The sequence below is a fragment of the Candida jiufengensis genome, assembly GCF_024610255.1.
Source record: "Candida jiufengensis strain CBS 10846 chromosome Unknown scaffold5, whole genome shotgun sequence".
NCBI lineage: Eukaryota > Fungi > Ascomycota > Pichiomycetes > Serinales > Debaryomycetaceae > Lodderomyces > Lodderomyces jiufengensis.
Window position 1 is genome coordinate 192,732 of NW_026261558.1, and position 18,351 is coordinate 211,082.

Below are 18,351 nucleotides of genomic sequence, written 5' to 3' on the forward strand. Positions count from 1 at the left end.
AATCAAAGATTAAAAAATTAAAGATCACGTACTCTTAAATTATATTGTTTTAAAAATAAGGTTGCTTTACATTTACACATTACAATACATTTTAACTGAAGTTAAAATTTAAAATTTATATCTAATCTATGCTTCATGTGTTAAATTTTGAATGCACGTTGCGTTGTAGTAGATCAATTGTAGTAGATCAATTTTTAGATCAAATTAAATCAAATTAACTCAAACTACTCAGAATTAAGATTAATGAATTTATATATTCCTTAATTTGTTTACTACGTTTGCTCTCATTTTAAAGTTTCACAGAATATTTTGTTAAACATTTAAAGATTTAATGCTAATTCGAAGAGTTAGTTGATATATGATTAAAAAACAGTTAGCAATGTTTAATAAATAAGCTTTATCGTAACTTTAAAAAATCTCGTAAATTTAGATAAGAATATTCAAGATACTTTAAAAAATTTGAATAAATAAATATTAATTTTTGATCTAAATAAATCCTTAAATATAACTATTTATACTTTCTATTTAGTTAATTCAGATTTAACCCAACCTTCTAATCCACCTTTAACAATAATATCTTGTAAATTAGTCCCCAATTCACCAACTTTTTGTTTAAGTATTTCTTTTCCATTTTCATCAACAACAATAACTAAAGCTTTAGTTACATCCCATTTTAAAATCCAACCAGTACGTATAGTTAATTCGTTATTATTTGCAAATTTAATTCTAAGTTTTTCAATAAGTTCAGGAATTTCTAAAGTCAACAAGGCATTATTTATAGAATTACGACTAAAAATATTACCAAATGATCCTGCAACTATTAATTTCATTCCACGAGCTAATATACAAGTAGCTGCTTGTTCTCTTGATGATCCAGTACCAAAATTATATCCACTTATTATTATATCATTTGGTTTTGAAATATTTTTGAAATTTGGATCATAATTTTCCATACATACTTCTGACATTTGTTGTTTTGTTATATCATCTTGATAAGTATATTTACCTGGATAAATTCCATCTGTATTTATATTATCTGCATCACATAATAATAATTCTCCAGTGATTTCTGTGGGGAAACCAGGTAAAATTTCAACTGATCCTGAATCTTCATTACTTGAAAGTTCTTGTTTCGGAATTTCAATATTTTTAACAATTTCTTCAGCTGATTTTGGAATTTTACCTTCAATTTCTTCAGGTGATCCAATTTTCCCCAAAATAGCAGAAGCAGCAACAACTTCAGGTGATGCTAAATAAGCTAAAGCATCTTTTGATCCCATTCTACCTTTAAAATTTCTATTAGTTGCGCTAATACCAACTTCTCCATCTTTTAATAATCCTGAACCTAATCCAATACATGGTCCACAACCAGCAGGTAATGGTTTTGCTCCTGAATCCAATATTGTTTGCCAAGCACCATCTATTTCTGCATCTTTTTGAACTAATGATGATGCTGCTGCTACATAAAATTCAACATTTGGATGGATTTTATGACCCTTGAGGATATTAGCAGCTGCTTTAATATCTGACAATCTTGAGTTTGTACAACTTACTAAATATGCTTTATTAATTGGAATATTTTCATTAGATAATTTACTAAGTGGGTTTGAAATTTTGACTGAATTTGGACCAGATACGTATGGTGATAAAGTAGATAAATCTATAGTTAAATGTTTAGCATATATTGCATCTGAATCTCCAATTTCTTTGTTTTTTGTTAAAGATTCTATTGTTTTTGTATTAATTCTTGGATGTGAAGAACCAACTTTATTTAATCTATTTTGATAAAATTCAATTAATTTATCATCAATTGGAAATAATCCACTTAATGCCCCCCATTCAGTAGTCATATTAGCAATAGTTAATCTATAATCAATACTTAATTTTGAAACTCCAGAACCAACAAATTCAATAGCATGATTTAATACTTCATCTTTATTGAAAATACCACATAATGTAACTATAATATCTTTACCTGTAACTCCTCTTGGTAAATCTCCAACAAGTTCAACTTTAGCAACGGGTGGAATTTGCCACCAAGTTTGACCAGTAGCCCATATTGATGCAGCATCAGTTCTAACAATTGGTGTACCTAAAGAACCAATACCTCCATAAGTATTTGAATGAGAATCCGAAGCAACAGTTAAATTTAAAGGAAATGCATAACCTTCTTCAATCATAATTTGATGACCTATCCCTCTACCAGCTGGATAAAAATCAATACCTTGTTCATTAGCAAAATTTTCAATATTTGAATATTTAGTTAAATTTTTTTCACTTTTATTTTGAACATCATGATCTAAAGTACATACAATTTGTCTATTATCTTTTACCTTTGTAGCTCCTAAACCCATAAATTTTGTAGCTACTGGCCATGAATTATCATGAGACATACAATGAGCTGGTTTTATTGTTACATAATCTCCACTATATACTTTTTTACCATTTGGTAAATCTTGTGCATATTTTTGTACAATTTTTTCAGTTAAATTTTGTCCTCTGCTTCGTACAGATGTAGTTGAGAATAGTCTTTTTAATTGATTATTAATTCTCATTTTACAATATGAAATAGGATTTTATCCCTTTTGTTGGTGGATTTGAATTTGGTTTTTGTACTGGTTGTAAATAATGAAAAAATTAACATAAAAAACATGTAAAAACGATAAGAATATAAATTTTTCAAATATATTACACAAAAGACTAACTGAAAAAAAAAAAAAGTTTTAAGCGCCCTTTATGAGTAATAATCATGTTTTAATTGGTACCTTTTTTATTTATAATAAAAATATTGGAGTAAATCATCAAATAAAAAAGATAAATTTGATACAAAATAGCCAAAATAAAAGTGAATTATGCTAGAGGGAATCAAAAGGGACTTTGATTTGGGTTTAATGTACAATTTTTTGCGGAAAAATATACATATGTACTAACTTCGAAGTACGACTTGCTAAAGAATTAGTTTGTAATCAATAAGTAAAACCCAATGTTTTACTTCTTTTTTTTCGACTAGGCTTCTTTACTACAACAGAAGTTGTTTAAATTGCATGTTTCATATTTGAAATTAACTCTTACTTTTAATTTCACAATTTGAAACACAAAAAATAAATTTAGTAAACAACAATTCTGATTTTAAAATTTATTAGTTGATTCAAATAATTACGTTTTCGATTCTCATAAATGGAAACTCTACAACCATTATACAACCAAATTCAACCAACGAAAATAATAAATGTTCAATGAATTATTGATATTACTAGTAGCATCTTCATATGTTTTTGCAATATATTATAGACAACCAATAGATTTATTAAATAAAGATAGAAATAATATTGATGTTATACATTTCAGATTTCAAAGAGTTACCAAGTTATGTTTTGCACTTTTAATTTTCATTCCATTGATTTATAAAGATAGCATACTAGAAGATATTAAAAAATTTGGTTTTATACCTGGCTATACTAAAAATGATGACTTATTACTAGATTTAAATTACATTGGATTCAGTTTAAAATTCATATTAATACTTTTTTCATCATCAATTTTCCAAATATTAATTAAAGATCAATATTTAGATATAAAATCACCATTTATTTATCCATTCAGAGATTATATATTTGCACCAATAACGGAAGAATTAATATATCGAGGTATAATTTTGCTAATAACTAATGAAAATTGTCCAGAATTTTTAAAATACACTCCTTATTTATTTGGGATAGCTCATTTCCATCATGCATTACATATATACAACAGACACACACACACATTACAACAAATTTTAATACTGACAATTTTTCAATTTGGTTATACTTCGATTTTCGGTTATTTAGCAAATTGGATTTATTTAAAAACTAATAACTTAATGTGTTGTATTATAATTCATTCTATTTGTAATTTATTCGGATTTCCTACATTAAGTTTAAATAATAGAGGTTTTTTGCTAAATTTGATCTATTATAGCTTAATAGTATATGGATTGTATCATAGTTATATAGTTTTTAATATACAATAGTTCAGTAAAGCTTTAGATCAATAAGTATTTCTAAATTTGGCTATATTTCTGCGGCTCATTTTGAACGCGGTTTTATTAATATTTTTTTTATTTTTTTATTTTTTTATTTTTATTTTTATTTTGTTGATTCGTTTAAATTAAATTTAAAGATTAATTTGACAACCAAATTTTATTTATTTCAATATTCAACATTCATCTCATTCATCTCATTCATTCTTTTAATCTAATTATTATTATTATCATTATAGCATATTTTAATGTATACATTCACTTAATTCTATCACAATTATGAACCCTAATAAATATGATGAAGCGGTTCAAAATTTAAACCATGAAAAATATTTATTAAATCAATTAAAAAGAAGATCAATAAATATATTTGAAAATAATACAGAAATTGAATATTTTATACCATCTCCAACTACTAATACCAACAACAATAATACTTTACAAATACCTCAAGATAATGAGATTTTTTATGATTGTAGTGAAGAAGATATAAATTTAAATCAAGTTGAATCATTTTTAGAAAGAAAATTATCAAAAAAATCTAGAAAATCTTGTTTATCAATTACAGATTCTGATTTCAATGAAAATAGGAATAATGAGGACAATCATAAAGAATTAAAGGATATTAATGATTTAAATATTTCATCACCTACAATATCACCCGAGAAAGACTCAATTAAATCATTATCATCAAATTCTTCAAATTCACCACTGAAGAATTCATCAAATAGAAACTCTTGGTATAATAATAATCACAATAAGAGATTATCAACTCCATCAATAAAAGAATTATCAATTGAATTAAAAAGAATCTCCAAGAATGAAACTGATCCTACTTTTTTATCAACTACTGGATATACAGATATTGAACAACAAGCGTATAAAGAATTAAATAATAATACTTTACATCATCATCCTGATCAACAACAACCTTTTCCACCTACACCAGAGAACAACAAAAGTAACATTGAACCACAAGATTCTCCATATGCAAATGAATTTCAATTACGTCGTAGTAAAAATACTTTTAAATCTAGAAAAGCATCAACATCATCGTCAGCGTCAAATTCTCATGAAGATCAAACATCATCACATAATGCACCCAATGGTAGGAATTTGAATCCAATAGTACCTAAAAAACTTGATAGGACAATACCAAATATACCAATGGCTAAATCAAAGTCTGGAGATTTGGAAATGGATCATTTTCGTTACAACCAAAATTATAATAGAATGAATGATCAACATCGATACCAACAACAACAGGCATCAAAGCAAAAGCAACTACCACAGCATCCTATTCAATCAAATCATCATTACCCACAACAACAAATGCATCAACATAGACAATTACCTCCAAAACAACAACCACAAGTTTTACAAAATAGATCAACTACAAATCAACAATCATACCCACAACTTTATACCCAACAACAAAAACAAAAACCATCACTGCATAGAAATCCATCACCGCATTCACAACATCATTTATACCCACGTCAATCTCATCAAAGACAACAACCATCAAATGATCGGATACAACAACAGAATCCATTACCTTCAAAACCTAGTCAAAAAAGATTACCATCTGCATCAAATACAAATATTAATGACTTTATGATACAAACACCTACAACAAATTCAAGAACAAAACATCGTCACAGGGTTCAAAGAAATGATTTAGATCAATCGAACATGTATTTTCAGCATCAACAAAATCAACAGCAACGACAAAAACAGCATAGATCTCCTAAAAATCAGGCACCATATAATTTCAATAATTCAATTCCACCTAGATCACAGCAATTGCATCAAAATTTAGATTTATTAAGATCAGAAATCAATGAATTCAAAGAGAGCTTGAATAAATCAACTGATGATAAGAATGATAAATTTATGGAGAATGATTACCAAAACTTCAAATCTCAACCTTTAAATAATCAACAAAAATCAAAAGAACCACTGCCACCTAAAAATCTTTCAAATTCTGATATTAGTTTCGATGTAAGTTATCAAGATTTATCAACTGATGATCCTTTGGGAATGGATAAATCAGTGTCACCACCATCTACAGAAAATGTCACCGAAAGCCCTACGTTAAAAGTCGACGAGCAAAAGGATACATTTGAAGATAAATCCATTAAACAATCAACACCTGATTCTTCACCTAAAAAAGAATTTAGAATAAATGTCCCACTTAATCAATCATTATCACCTGAAAAAAAAATCACTACCTTACCATCATCTACTGAAAATATAGAAAAGGAATTTGTCTCACATTCAACTCCTCAAGTTTCTCCTGCCAAATCTAAAAAACTTTCATCACCACCACCAGAAATAGCATCACCGAAAAGAGAAGAAGCTTGTGAGAGTACACCATTAAAACAATCAACACCAGAGGCTGAGGCTGTTCCAATTGATGAAGTGGATGATATTTTTGCTAATATTCCTACCGTTGATAATGACTTTTTAGATTATCATGATGAAGAAGATGAGGAAGATAATCAAGAAATTGCATACCATCCAGAGAATGTTAAAATTCTTAGTGAAAATGACATTGAAATATCACCAAAATTCCAAGCATCACCTAAATTTGACGATTTTGAGTTAATAGAAGATGATCAATTTGAAAAATCAAACTTATCCAAAAAATTATCATTTCACCAACAACACAAAGAACCAACTAATCCCTCTATAAAGACAACTTCAAAACCAACTAAAGTTAATACCAAATTATTCAACAAAGGAAGTGTCCAAATTATTGATTCAAATAACTATGAAGAAAAAATGGGACTCAAGAAGAAGAAAAACAATAATATTGAACCAACTACCACCGATTCATCAAAAAATTTAAAAAAGAAGAAAAGTTTTGGAATATTATCATCTTCATCACCATCAATTGCAGATAATATTGATGAAAAGAAAAACCTAAAAAAGAAAAAAAGCTGGAATTGGTTAAGAGAAAGATCATCAAGTTTATCATCGATGGACTCAAACTCAAGCCTTAATAATCATGTTCAACCAGTAAACAATCAATCCAAACCAGTAAGATCAGTTTCAAACCCCGAGAGTAACACACATAATGAAGAATCGTCTATATCCTCCGATAAAGAAAATGCTTTCTCAAGATTATTTAAAAAAAAATCCAAGATTAATCTTAATCATGTTAATAAGTTTAACGATTCAATAAATTCAAATTTGAGTAATAATGGTGTTGTATTAGTTAATGAAAAAGTTCCTTCAATTAAAAAGAAATCAAGTGGATTGTTTAAAAAGAGAACTAAAATCAAATTAGATGAAGCACTTATCAATAATAATGATCAACAACAACAACAGCAACAGGATCAACTGGCAAGATTAGATGACGACAAAGAAAATAGAGAAGCACGAAAATCAATCGAAACTTCATTAAATGGTCATGCATCATCAAAATTAAATAATCAAATTGAATTAACAGATTTGGAGGCATATAATGAAGATATAGATCAACCACCAACAGATATTACCAATTTGGAAGATGATCCAATTACAGCACCAGTTGAGAAAGATGAAAATGTATCAAATGATTTACTGGAACAAGGTGAAGATCAAATAGCATTTAATGATATGATGAAAAGAAATCTGTTACTGAAACATCAAAATAGAATTTTTTTGACTACTCGTAAATCCCAACAAGAAGATCAACAAGAAGAACAACAAGCTGAAGAACATATAATCACACCAAAAGAAGAAGAATTAAATAACTTAGAATCATCTCAAGAATTCGAAACAATAATCACATCAGAAGAAGAAGAAGAAGAGGAAGAAGAACTTAATCCACTTGAAATATCATCAGACTTAGACCAAAACAAAGAAACCACAGCAGAACTAGATTCAAAAAATAAATTAGACATTCAAAATCAACTTAAAAAACAAATCAAACGGACATCAAAAGCAAATCAACCAATACAATTTACTGATTCAGCTTTTGGATTTCCTTTACCACCACCTTCTCAATCAACTATAATTATGTTAGATTATAGATTCCCAGTTCATGTTGAAAGAGCCATATATAGATTGTCACACTTAAAGTTAGCTAACCCCAAAAGATCTTTAAGAGAACAAGTCTTATTAAGTAATTTCATGTATTCTTATTTGAATTTGGTTGATCATACTTTACAATTAGAGCTGGAATAGATGATGACAGATGATAAAAATTGGCAGTATATAAGTTAACAAAGACTTTTAACTCACTAAATAACAATGACTCTCCACTCTTACTATCATACACTCCCCATCAGAATGAACGCACTTATGAAATGTAATCGATTTTTTAACTCGATAGGATCTGAACATCAAGATTCATTATAACGAACAAGATCGAATATTCAATCAATTGGTGAACAAGCTGTTGATGTCAGTTACAATTGTAGGTCTGCTCACGACCTGTCAAATTGAAATCACCCCAGCTGATCTCCTATAGTAAATGTTAACCAATTAATTATACCTTGTTTCAATTCCGTTGTCCTACGCGTTTATTGATTACGGAAATTTGACATATTTATGAAATTGGCTATAATTCTCCTATTACGTAATCAATGTACTAATTGCTTATGTAATAGACATAAATATATAAATTTCTTTTTTCTATTTTTTTAATTAAAATATAAAAATAAAAATAAAAATAAAAATGAAAATTCAAAATCATCATATGTTTTTTTAATTTTACAACCAAATTATATATTAACCAATAAGTAGTCAACAAATTATAAACAGAATTATCGTCAACCATTACATTGAGATATAGTATATAAAGAAAAAATAGTAGTCTGATCACAAATATTCAAAAATTTATAAGTGCATCAGATTGAATCAAATTAATTCAAGTCAATTATCCTTGCCATTAAAAATCTAGAAATCAACATTCAATTTAATAATGAGTAGTAGATCTTTACCATTAATATCCTCAAAGGAAGTACAAATACACAATACTGAAAAAGATTGTTGGGTAACTTTATATCAAAGAAAAATTTATAATATTACAGGATTTTTAAATGAACATCCAGGTGGTGGTGATATAATATTACCTTATGCAGGTAAAGATGTAACGGAAATAATGGCAGATGTTATAAGTCATGAACATTCAGAAAGTGCTTACGAAATGTTAGATGATTCAATGTTAATTGGTTATATGGCTACTGCAATTGAAGAAGAAGAATTAATAAATAATAAAAACAGAACTCCAGTTGAAATGAAATTAAATTATACAAAAGTAACACCAAATGGTGAAGAATATGATATGTATGAATTCCATGATAATTTACCAACATTGGAGAAATTATCAATTCAAACTGATTTTGAAGAAGATGCTAAAAAGCATAAATTTTTAGATTTAAATAAACCATTATTGATGCAAATATTTAGATCAAATTTTAGTAAAGAATTTTATTTAGATCAAGTTCATAGACCAAGACATTATGGTAAAGGATCAGCACCATTATTTGGTAATTTTTTAGAACCATTATCATTAACTCCATGGTGGGTTGTACCAACATTATGGTTACCTTTAAATATGGCTCTTTTCATATATGGTTTTGTTCATTTACATCCTTTAACAGCAATTAGTTTTTGGGGATTTGGATTGTTTGTATGGACATTTGTTGAATATTGTTTACATAGATTTATTTTCCATTTAGATGGTTATTTACCTGATCATCCTGCATTTTTAACATTACATTTTTTATTACATGGTATACATCATTATTTACCAATGGATGGTTATAGATTAGTATTACCACCTACTTTGTTTGTTGTTTTAGCTTATCCATTTTATAAATTAATTTTCAACTTATTTCCATTTTATATTGCTTGTGTTGGATTTGCTGGTGGTACTTTAGGTTATATAATGTATGATGTTACTCATTATGTATTACATCATACTAAATTACCTAGTTTTTTACAAGAGTTGAAAACTTATCATTTAGAACATCATTACAAAAATTATGAAATGGGGTTTGGGGTTACTTCTAGATTTTGGGATGTTATTTTTAATACTGAAATCGATAGTACTTTTAAAGGACATTCAGAATAATGGATATTATTTAGTTTTAATGGTTTTGTAATTTTTTTGTGGTGATTGGTTAGATATATAGTTTTGAGAAGTGATATATTTAGGTAAATATATTCAAATTTAATTAATAATAATAATACTAATATAATCGTTAAAGAAACGGTAGATTATTTTAACTCATTATTCTATTTAATTGTATATGCATCTATAAGGTTCAGTCTATCTATTTTATACCTTTTCAAACTTGGTTCATTGTCGTCATTATTAGTTTCATTATTTTCATCAATTTCATTTACGTCATTAGACCTACTAGCACTTTCATCTTGACTACTATCATCTTCATGTACCTCTTCATCTTTCTTTAATTTTTTATCTTCTACCACAACGTCACTACTATCTAGAACCACACCACTAAATTCCAAAATATTATGCACTTTTTGCATAATCAAACCAGCTATAAATCTTTCCCTTATTAAATCATCAAGGTAGTTTTCTGATAATTCGTAGTAATTAAGTTGTCCTTTGTATTGAAAGTAAGGAGTTAGCGATCTCAAGTAATTGACAACATCAAATCCACCATTTTTTGTAAATACTCCTGGTGGTGGATCTTTTTCAAATTTATAAATTCCTGAATTTACATTATTGATGAATAAATCCTCACATTTTTTCACAAGGTTGGTGTATGATTGTTTATTGATTTTACGGTGTTTTGATAAGTCATTTACTAATGAAGCTAATAAAATATTTCTCCAATTTAGTGGATAGTTCTTTTTCTTGTAGATTTTAAAAGTAGTTTGTAAAATTGAATCAAATCTGGTTGTTATTATGTTAGTGAAATTTAAAAAAGTCTTGTTGGTGGTTTCGAAATCAGTTGTTAATTCTAGATCTTTATTGATTTTACCATCTTGTTGTAGTTTATATATTTTATCCTTGATTTTTTGATGTAGTATTGAATTTATTGAATTTTGAAGTGCTTGTTTACCTGATGGAATTTTTTCAACATATTCTATATCTATTATTTTGTTTTTTGGATCTAGGAAGTATGCATCTTCTTCACTTACTAGTGATGGTTTATTATTTTCATCATCGCTGTCGTTTCCTGATTGTTCTTCTTCACTTATTTCCCTATATTCATTCTCCAATGCTTCAGCTTGTTTTTGATCTTTATTTTCCAATTCTACATCTGACCTCTCCTCTTCATTGTTATCTTTCTCTAAATTTTCTTCTTGCCTATTGTTCGTTTTTCTATCATTTTTAATACGCGTAGGTCTTAATTTCTCCATATAAGCTTCAAATTCACGTTCATAAATTGAAAAATCCTCATTTATATCATTTTCAATAGTGTTATCTTCATTAATTAGATTGTCTTCGTAGTTTTGACTAGGGACGGGGACATTGTTGAATTTTTTAGGCCATGAACTCCACATTTGTCGTGGGAAATTAGGGTTGATTCTTCTTCCTAAATAGGTTGAATATAAATGTAATGATAAGTTTTGTAAATAATCTTGTTCTAGATTTTTTAAAATTCTTTGACCATCTTTTATGTCTGATGAAATTGTTTTCTTGGGCATTGTTATATTTTGGTAAAGTTCATTATCTGGTTGAGATTGATAGATTTTGGTGATGGCATTCTACTTTTGTAAAATTAATTCAAAACTTCAATTTTGTGTCAATTTTGGTGTTTCGAGATGTTGCAAAAATTACAAAATATTTGCTTCAATATACGAAACAATCAAAGAGCATATGGGATTTCCAAATAAATAATATTATGCATTAAAAATATATCTAGTCTATAAAATTGTTTATCACGTAAATTAAATTAAATCCAAAAAGAAAACTTGTTAATCACTACCACTCACAATCCCATCATTTGTAAATTCAGCAGATTCATCATTATTTTCAAATTTCTTCTCATCATCAGCAGCTTCTTCCATTAATTTATTTTTTCTACGTTTCTTCTCATCTTCAGCTACTGTGAAATTCTTTAGTATGAATTGATCAGCTACATCACCATCTAGTTTTGCTAATTCTTGTTTGGGTATTATTAAGGGCCATACCCATTTTGCACATAATGCTAAGAATAGCAAGACACCTGGAAACCCAACTGCTCCTTTAGTCAATGTTATTACGAACTCTGCTACTCCACCCACAACTTCAAGTACTGTGTATATATAAAACCATTTTTTGTTTTCTAATTTATGGATATCTTTCCAAACTTGTGGACATTGTGGATCATTCTCAATATATTCTTTATCTAAAAACCAATACCTTATTCTATTTGTGACTATATTTCCATGCAATCCTGATAAAGCCATTATGAAAAATAATCCAGATAATACTGCTTGTGGTACTAAACCTAACACTACCAAAAATGGTCTTGACATCATTACAAATGTCATTGCTCCTTGTAAAGTATTTGTTAGTCTTTGTTCAACCACCGATAGCCTTTTACCATACTTATCATAAACTACCAAGGAATCAGTGTGTAATGGTGCTTGAGGAATTAACCCATTTGGTGGTGGAATTCCCATTATACCAGCAAATCCAGTAGTTAAACCTAATAATAAAAAATCCCAATGAAAAGAAGCTGGTTTTTTGAGTGGATATTCTTTAGATTGACACATTAATGAACTTACATTATGATCAAAATAAAATAAAAAAGTTAATAATATGGCAAATGGTATAGCTAAAAATACATCTCCAACATCAATATTTTCACCTGGCCAAAAATGTATAAACCAACCATGTGGTCTTTCTAAACCTGATTTTGTTGGTTGAAATGATTGAGTAATGGGTAATTTTGCTAATTCTGTCTTATTTAATTTCCCACCAAAATGTATAAATCCAGTAAAGAATATAACAGATGCAACAACTCCATAATCAACAAAAACTTTCCTAGTCCATGGTTTGAAATAATGTAAATAACTTCCAAATATATTTGATCCCACACCACAAATCACCATAAGTAACGCAATCATTACTGAACAATAACCCGAAGCTAAATCAACTTTATCAAATTGATTAGTCAATATTTGTATCCCCTTTTGAATATATACCATATTTATAAAAAATCCAAAAATATCACAACTATATAAACTTATAATTTTTAACCAACTTATATAATTCCCTACTGCAATAATTATATGAAAAACCATTGACCACAAATAAATCCAACACATAAATGGAAAATAAGGAGTTCCTCTAGGTTTGATAATATCATAAACAGTATAACTGAAAATTGAAATAGGCCCAGTTACACCAACAATACATAAAGGTTGACCACTAAATAATCCAAAAACAACACCTGCCAAGGCACTTGATAATAAAACTTCATTAACTCCATACATATCATTAGTCTTATCGAACATATCTTGAGCAAAAGCTATAGCTGGTAATAAATTTGCAAAAAATATGAATGTAGTACTTGGTATAACTCTATAATTCCATGCATCTGTTATATCTGATTTGTAGTAGGGTAGTCTTGTCTTTATATCATGATATATTCCATATCCGAAATAATTAAAATGTCGAAATGATAACCCCATTAATTATAATGTGTAAGTATTTGGTTGTAAATTTGACCTAATATGACACGGCTATCGATGTGACAAGACTCTGCTTGTGTATATATAAGTTTGGTTGATTTTTGAAGAATCTATGAATTAATATTAATTGTTTGAATGAAAAATACGGTTGATGATCTAATCTCTTCAATAAATCTGTAATTTAAATTTTGGATTTTGTTGATAATTTTTAGATTTGTCAAAATAATTATTCATGAATAACTAGCCCTGCCTTTGACTTTATTAAAGATCTTATTTATATTAAAATTGGTTATGAATTTTAAGATACTCAGATATCTTTTAAATAAATATTTTGTGATATTATTTATTATTATTTTATTTCTAAATTAATTACGTAATTGACATTAAAGAATATTATGTAAGCACCACTCATAGAAATTATTTACTAAGAAAATATTTAGTTAATTAGTAGCAATTAAGAATTAACAATAAATGCATTCAATTAATTATTGGTCTCACACAACGTGGTCTCAAATTCACGAAGTAATGATATAACAATAAAAGATTGATTAAAAGTCTGGAGAACTAATTAAATATTCATTACGTAAAGTATTTTGTGTTTATAGCTTTGTATAAGCCTTTTGTTAACCAATGGTATCTGAAAAAGCTTATTTTTCTTGTTTATGCTGACAAGAATTTCGGCAATTCAAAATAATTATGATTCTGAAATTAGTTTTACTTTTACGTTTAAATTTAAAGACTTATTGAATACTTTGTAGGTCAATTGAATATTTTTGTACTTAGATAAAATTCAACAACCTTGATTAGTTTTAGTATAAGATTTAAGGTTAAATTCTTCTACTAATAAGAACTATTGAAAAAAAGATAGATTAAAAACTTGACATATAAGCCCATTAACTGATAGTCAGTGGTTCATGAAACATTGTTGAGATTTATGAATTTAGATCCTTTAAGTTGAATTTAAGGCTTCTAATAAATTGCCACGGGGTTTGATTATTTACTACTACCAAATTATTTGGCTTAGAATTATCAAATCCCGGAAATATCTATATCCACGGTGATTGAAAAAATAAAATTAATAAAGTTAAATTTACTTACAAAAAATAACTCCATAAACAGATAACTCTTAGCTCCTCGAAAATCGAATTTATTATCAGTACATACTCAATTACCTATATCTAAACTATCTAATGCAATTTTTTCATATTTTTCCAAAAATTTAAAACTATTTAATTTGTTAATTTCCAATGCTCTTTTCAACAAGTCATTAGTTATTGGGTCTAAAGGATTTAAGGCTAATGAGTCATTGAAATTCTCAATAGCCTCAAAATAATTACCTAATTTCAAGTTTATGAGTCCCATTGAAGTCAAAATATTTGAATCGTTCTTGGAGTTGGATGTGATTGATGTAGATGTAGTAGACGTTGATGACGATTTAAGTAAGATTTGATTTAAACAGTCAAGTGCTTTATACGGTTGATTTGATTTTCTATATACATGACCTAAATTTGTATTAATTGATATCCATGTTTTTGAATTTAAGTTTTTAAATTTTTGAGATTTTATTAATGCTTGATGTAAGAAAAACTCTGATTTTTCAAATTGATTTTTATGAAAATATAATACTCCAATTTCATTAAGTAATAATGGATCTTCACTACATATTTCATAAGATAACATAAGGTATTCTTCGGATAAATTAAGATTATTCATTTGTAAATGTTGCATACCCAAGAATAAATTTGGGAGGTGAGTTCCAGGAAATAATCTCGATGCAAATGCATAAGCAGATATTGCTTGTTCATGTTCACCTTCAGCTGCAAAAGTATGAGCAAATCCAATCCAAGCTTGTCCAAAATTTGGATTTATTATTGTGGCTTTATTGAAAAATTTCCTAGCTTCTAATATTTTGTTTATAGATAAATAATAAGTACCTATAGCTAACCAAGTGTATTCCAGATTAGAGTGGAATTCAACCAATTGATGCAGTTTGTAAAACAATTTATTTCTACCCCCTAATTCATAAAGGCAACTTAAGTAAGTTGGTAATATATTGAAATTAAATTTATCCTTTTCCAAGATTTTTTCACACACCAGTAAGCAGTTGTCAAATTCGCATTGGATATATAGGTAGTCCAGTTTACTTATCATTAAATCTATATTATTTGATAAATCATATTCATCTCTTAATATCATTTCTGCTTCATTGAACTTGTCAATATTCAAATACTTATTCAATTTTGTGGTGTATAATAACTTTATCAATTCATCATTATTATCCATTTCTCTGAAATTTAATTGAGTTGTTATAAATTCCCATTCTTCTTTTGGTGTCATGAAATTATTTACAATTAATTCATTAAAAGCTTCATAACATTTAACATCAACTAATAATGCTTCCTTGTAACACTCTTTTGCTCGTTCAAAATTATTTTGGGATGAATATATTAATCCTCGAAGATAACACATTGATGATTCTAATTTAACTCCTCCATCATCATTTCTAATTTTATCATATGATTCGAATGGGTTGTTTTCTCCAATTATATCCAATGCCTCATCATATAACTCCAATTTGATAAGGCTATACCCAGCAAGATATCTACATATAATACTTTTCGAATATTCTTCATTTGATAGTATTAGCTCTTTACATCTCAAGTAATTTCCCTGGTTGAAAAACACTTGAGCTAACCAAAATGCATCATTTGAGTCATTGGTCAAATCCAATATTTTATCACCTAAAAATTCCGCTGTTTTGAGTTGATGTTGCATTATTGAGTCATGTCTCCATAACCGCAATTTTTCAATGGGGGTTAAATATAAATCATTTTGATTAGGTAGGGAATCATCACTTTTATTTATTAAGTTATTTGATGTTTTGTCGAGATTAAAAAACAGTGATGAGTTGTTTGCATTATTTGAAGTTGATCCTGGTGTTTCAAAAATCTTATTTGGTTGAGTATGATGTAATTTTGATGTTGATATTGTTGGATTTGGTGGTGTTTTGAAAATTTCCTTTTTTCGATTTAGCATTGGTGATATGAATAATGTGGAATTGTGTTGTTGAGGTGTCTTTTGATTCTGTACCATTTTATATTATGTATATGTATACTAATTGCTCGTGCCTATGGATGTTATATCGGTGGCCAATTAATTGATCTACTGAATTGATCTATGATTTGGTTGTAAACAATAATAAAGATAAAAATTACGCACTTCGGAAGGTACAATTATACGTGGTGCGCATTATAAGGCTACCAACTAAAAATATATTTTAATAGATGGAGAAGCTCATCACTATCTTAATTTTCAAAATACGATCTACATACTTATACAAAGTACTCACTAATACAATGTCAAAAAAACAGCCTAGTGCAAATGTCATAAAGTCAGCATTAAAAGGTAGTAATTCAGAAATTGAAGCACCAATAAAAACACCAAATACAACAACTTCATCCATACAATTCAGAATTTTTGTAGGATCATATGAACATAATTTACTATGTCTTTCAGTGATCTTAGATCCTAAAAATGAGAAAGAACCAGTATTCCAACCAATTTTCCATTTCCAAGCACATTCATTATCTATAAAGACCATAGACTTAGCCAAAAGATACTTAGTAACAGGATCAAATGATGAACATATCAGAATATATGATTTACAAAAAAGAAAAGAATTAGGTACTTTATTAAGTCATCAAGGTACAATTACAGCTTTAAAATTTTCAAAAGAAATAAATACAACAACAGAAGAAACTCAAGATAATTTAAATACTGGTAAATGGCTTTTATCGGGATCAGAAGATGGGAAAATAATAATATGGAGAACAAAAGATTGGGAAGTATTTGCAACTTTAAAAGGTCACACTAAAAGAATAAATGATTTAAGTATTCACCCGTCGGGAAAAGTAGCAATAAGTGTGAGTGAAGATCAAACTATAAGATTATGGAATCTTTTGACTGGTAAAAAAGCTTCAATTTTAAAAATAAAAGGAAAAGATCATTTAGGACAATCTGGTCAGTTTGTTAAGTGGTCAACTGATGGTAAACAATTTTTAGTGGGGTTATCGAATCAAACATTGATATATAATACTTCAAATGGTAAAATATTTAAAAAATTAAAATTTAAATCAACTATTATGTGCATGGATATCGTAAAATTTAATGATGGAAAAGATGATAATATAAATGAATGGTTAGGTATTGGATTTAGTGATGGATCAATAGGATTTTACGATTATCAATCAATAATTTCACAAGATAAAGAAGAAGAGGAGGAAAAAATATGGGATAGTAAACCAGAAGAAGTAGATGCAATTTACAGATTACAAGGACACACAAATAGAATAAAAGATTTTTACTTTTTGCAGTCACAAGAATCAACTGAAAATATTCCATTATTGGTTTCAGTATCATCAGATGGTAAAATAGTAATATGGAATTTACAATTGAGAGATCAAGTAGCAATTTATGATACTGGTGAAAGATTAAATTGTATTGTATGTGCACCTGAACATATTGAAAAAATAGATACAATGAAAAGAAGATTTGAAGATACACCTTTGGATGTTAGTGAGTCTGAATATGAAACAGATGGTGAAGAAATTTCCAAAATTATGATTAAAGGTGAGAAAAAGAAGTCGAAAAAGAACAAGAATAAGAAGAATAAGAAAAGAAAAGTTAACGTCACATTAGAATAGATAATTTGTATATATACTGACTAAATAAATAAT

At 27.8% G+C, this 18,351-nt stretch overlaps 7 protein-coding genes across 7 annotated transcripts; 3 read left to right on the forward strand and 4 right to left on the reverse strand. All coding sequences in view use genetic code 12, as the record gives it.

Annotated features, from left to right (window-relative positions):
• Positions 1–521: 521 nt before the first annotated feature.
• LYS4 (homoaconitate hydratase) lies at positions 522–2,555 on the reverse strand (the record flags this gene model as incomplete). The annotated part of the gene is made up of 1 exon (XM_051761899.1): positions 522–2,555. The coding sequence occupies one exon, from the start codon at positions 2,553–2,555 to the stop codon at positions 522–524; it is 2,034 nt and encodes a 677-aa protein (XP_051621058.1).
• Positions 2,556–4,300: 1,745 nt separating this feature from the next.
• On the forward strand, positions 4,301–8,197 carry ZDS1 (Zds1p; the record flags this gene model as incomplete). The annotated part of the gene is made up of 1 exon (XM_051761900.1): positions 4,301–8,197. One exon carries the CDS (start codon positions 4,301–4,303, stop codon positions 8,195–8,197), a length of 3,897 nt encoding a protein of 1,298 aa, XP_051621059.1.
• A 739-nt stretch (positions 8,198–8,936) lies between these two features.
• SCS7 (fatty acid alpha-hydroxylase) lies at positions 8,937–10,091 on the forward strand (the record flags this gene model as incomplete). Its single annotated transcript, XM_051761901.1, has 1 exon — positions 8,937–10,091. The coding sequence occupies one exon, from the start codon at positions 8,937–8,939 to the stop codon at positions 10,089–10,091; it is 1,155 nt and encodes a 384-aa protein (XP_051621060.1).
• A 164-nt stretch (positions 10,092–10,255) lies between these two features.
• KGF54_001523 (uncharacterized protein) lies at positions 10,256–11,641 on the reverse strand (the record flags this gene model as incomplete). Its single annotated transcript, XM_051761902.1, has 1 exon — positions 10,256–11,641. The coding sequence occupies one exon, from the start codon at positions 11,639–11,641 to the stop codon at positions 10,256–10,258; it is 1,386 nt and encodes a 461-aa protein (XP_051621061.1).
• A 270-nt stretch (positions 11,642–11,911) lies between these two features.
• On the reverse strand, positions 11,912–13,615 carry KGF54_001524 (uncharacterized protein; the record flags this gene model as incomplete). Its single annotated transcript, XM_051761903.1, has 1 exon — positions 11,912–13,615. The coding sequence occupies one exon, from the start codon at positions 13,613–13,615 to the stop codon at positions 11,912–11,914; it is 1,704 nt and encodes a 567-aa protein (XP_051621062.1).
• Positions 13,616–14,779: 1,164 nt separating this feature from the next.
• Positions 14,780–16,708, reverse strand: KGF54_001525 (anaphase promoting complex subunit; the record flags this gene model as incomplete). The annotated part of the gene is made up of 1 exon (XM_051761904.1): positions 14,780–16,708. The coding sequence occupies one exon, from the start codon at positions 16,706–16,708 to the stop codon at positions 14,780–14,782; it is 1,929 nt and encodes a 642-aa protein (XP_051621063.1).
• A 263-nt stretch (positions 16,709–16,971) lies between these two features.
• KGF54_001526 (uncharacterized protein) lies at positions 16,972–18,318 on the forward strand (the record flags this gene model as incomplete). Its single annotated transcript, XM_051761905.1, has 1 exon — positions 16,972–18,318. One exon carries the CDS (start codon positions 16,972–16,974, stop codon positions 18,316–18,318), a length of 1,347 nt encoding a protein of 448 aa, XP_051621064.1.
• Between the last annotated feature and the right edge of the window lie 33 nt (positions 18,319–18,351).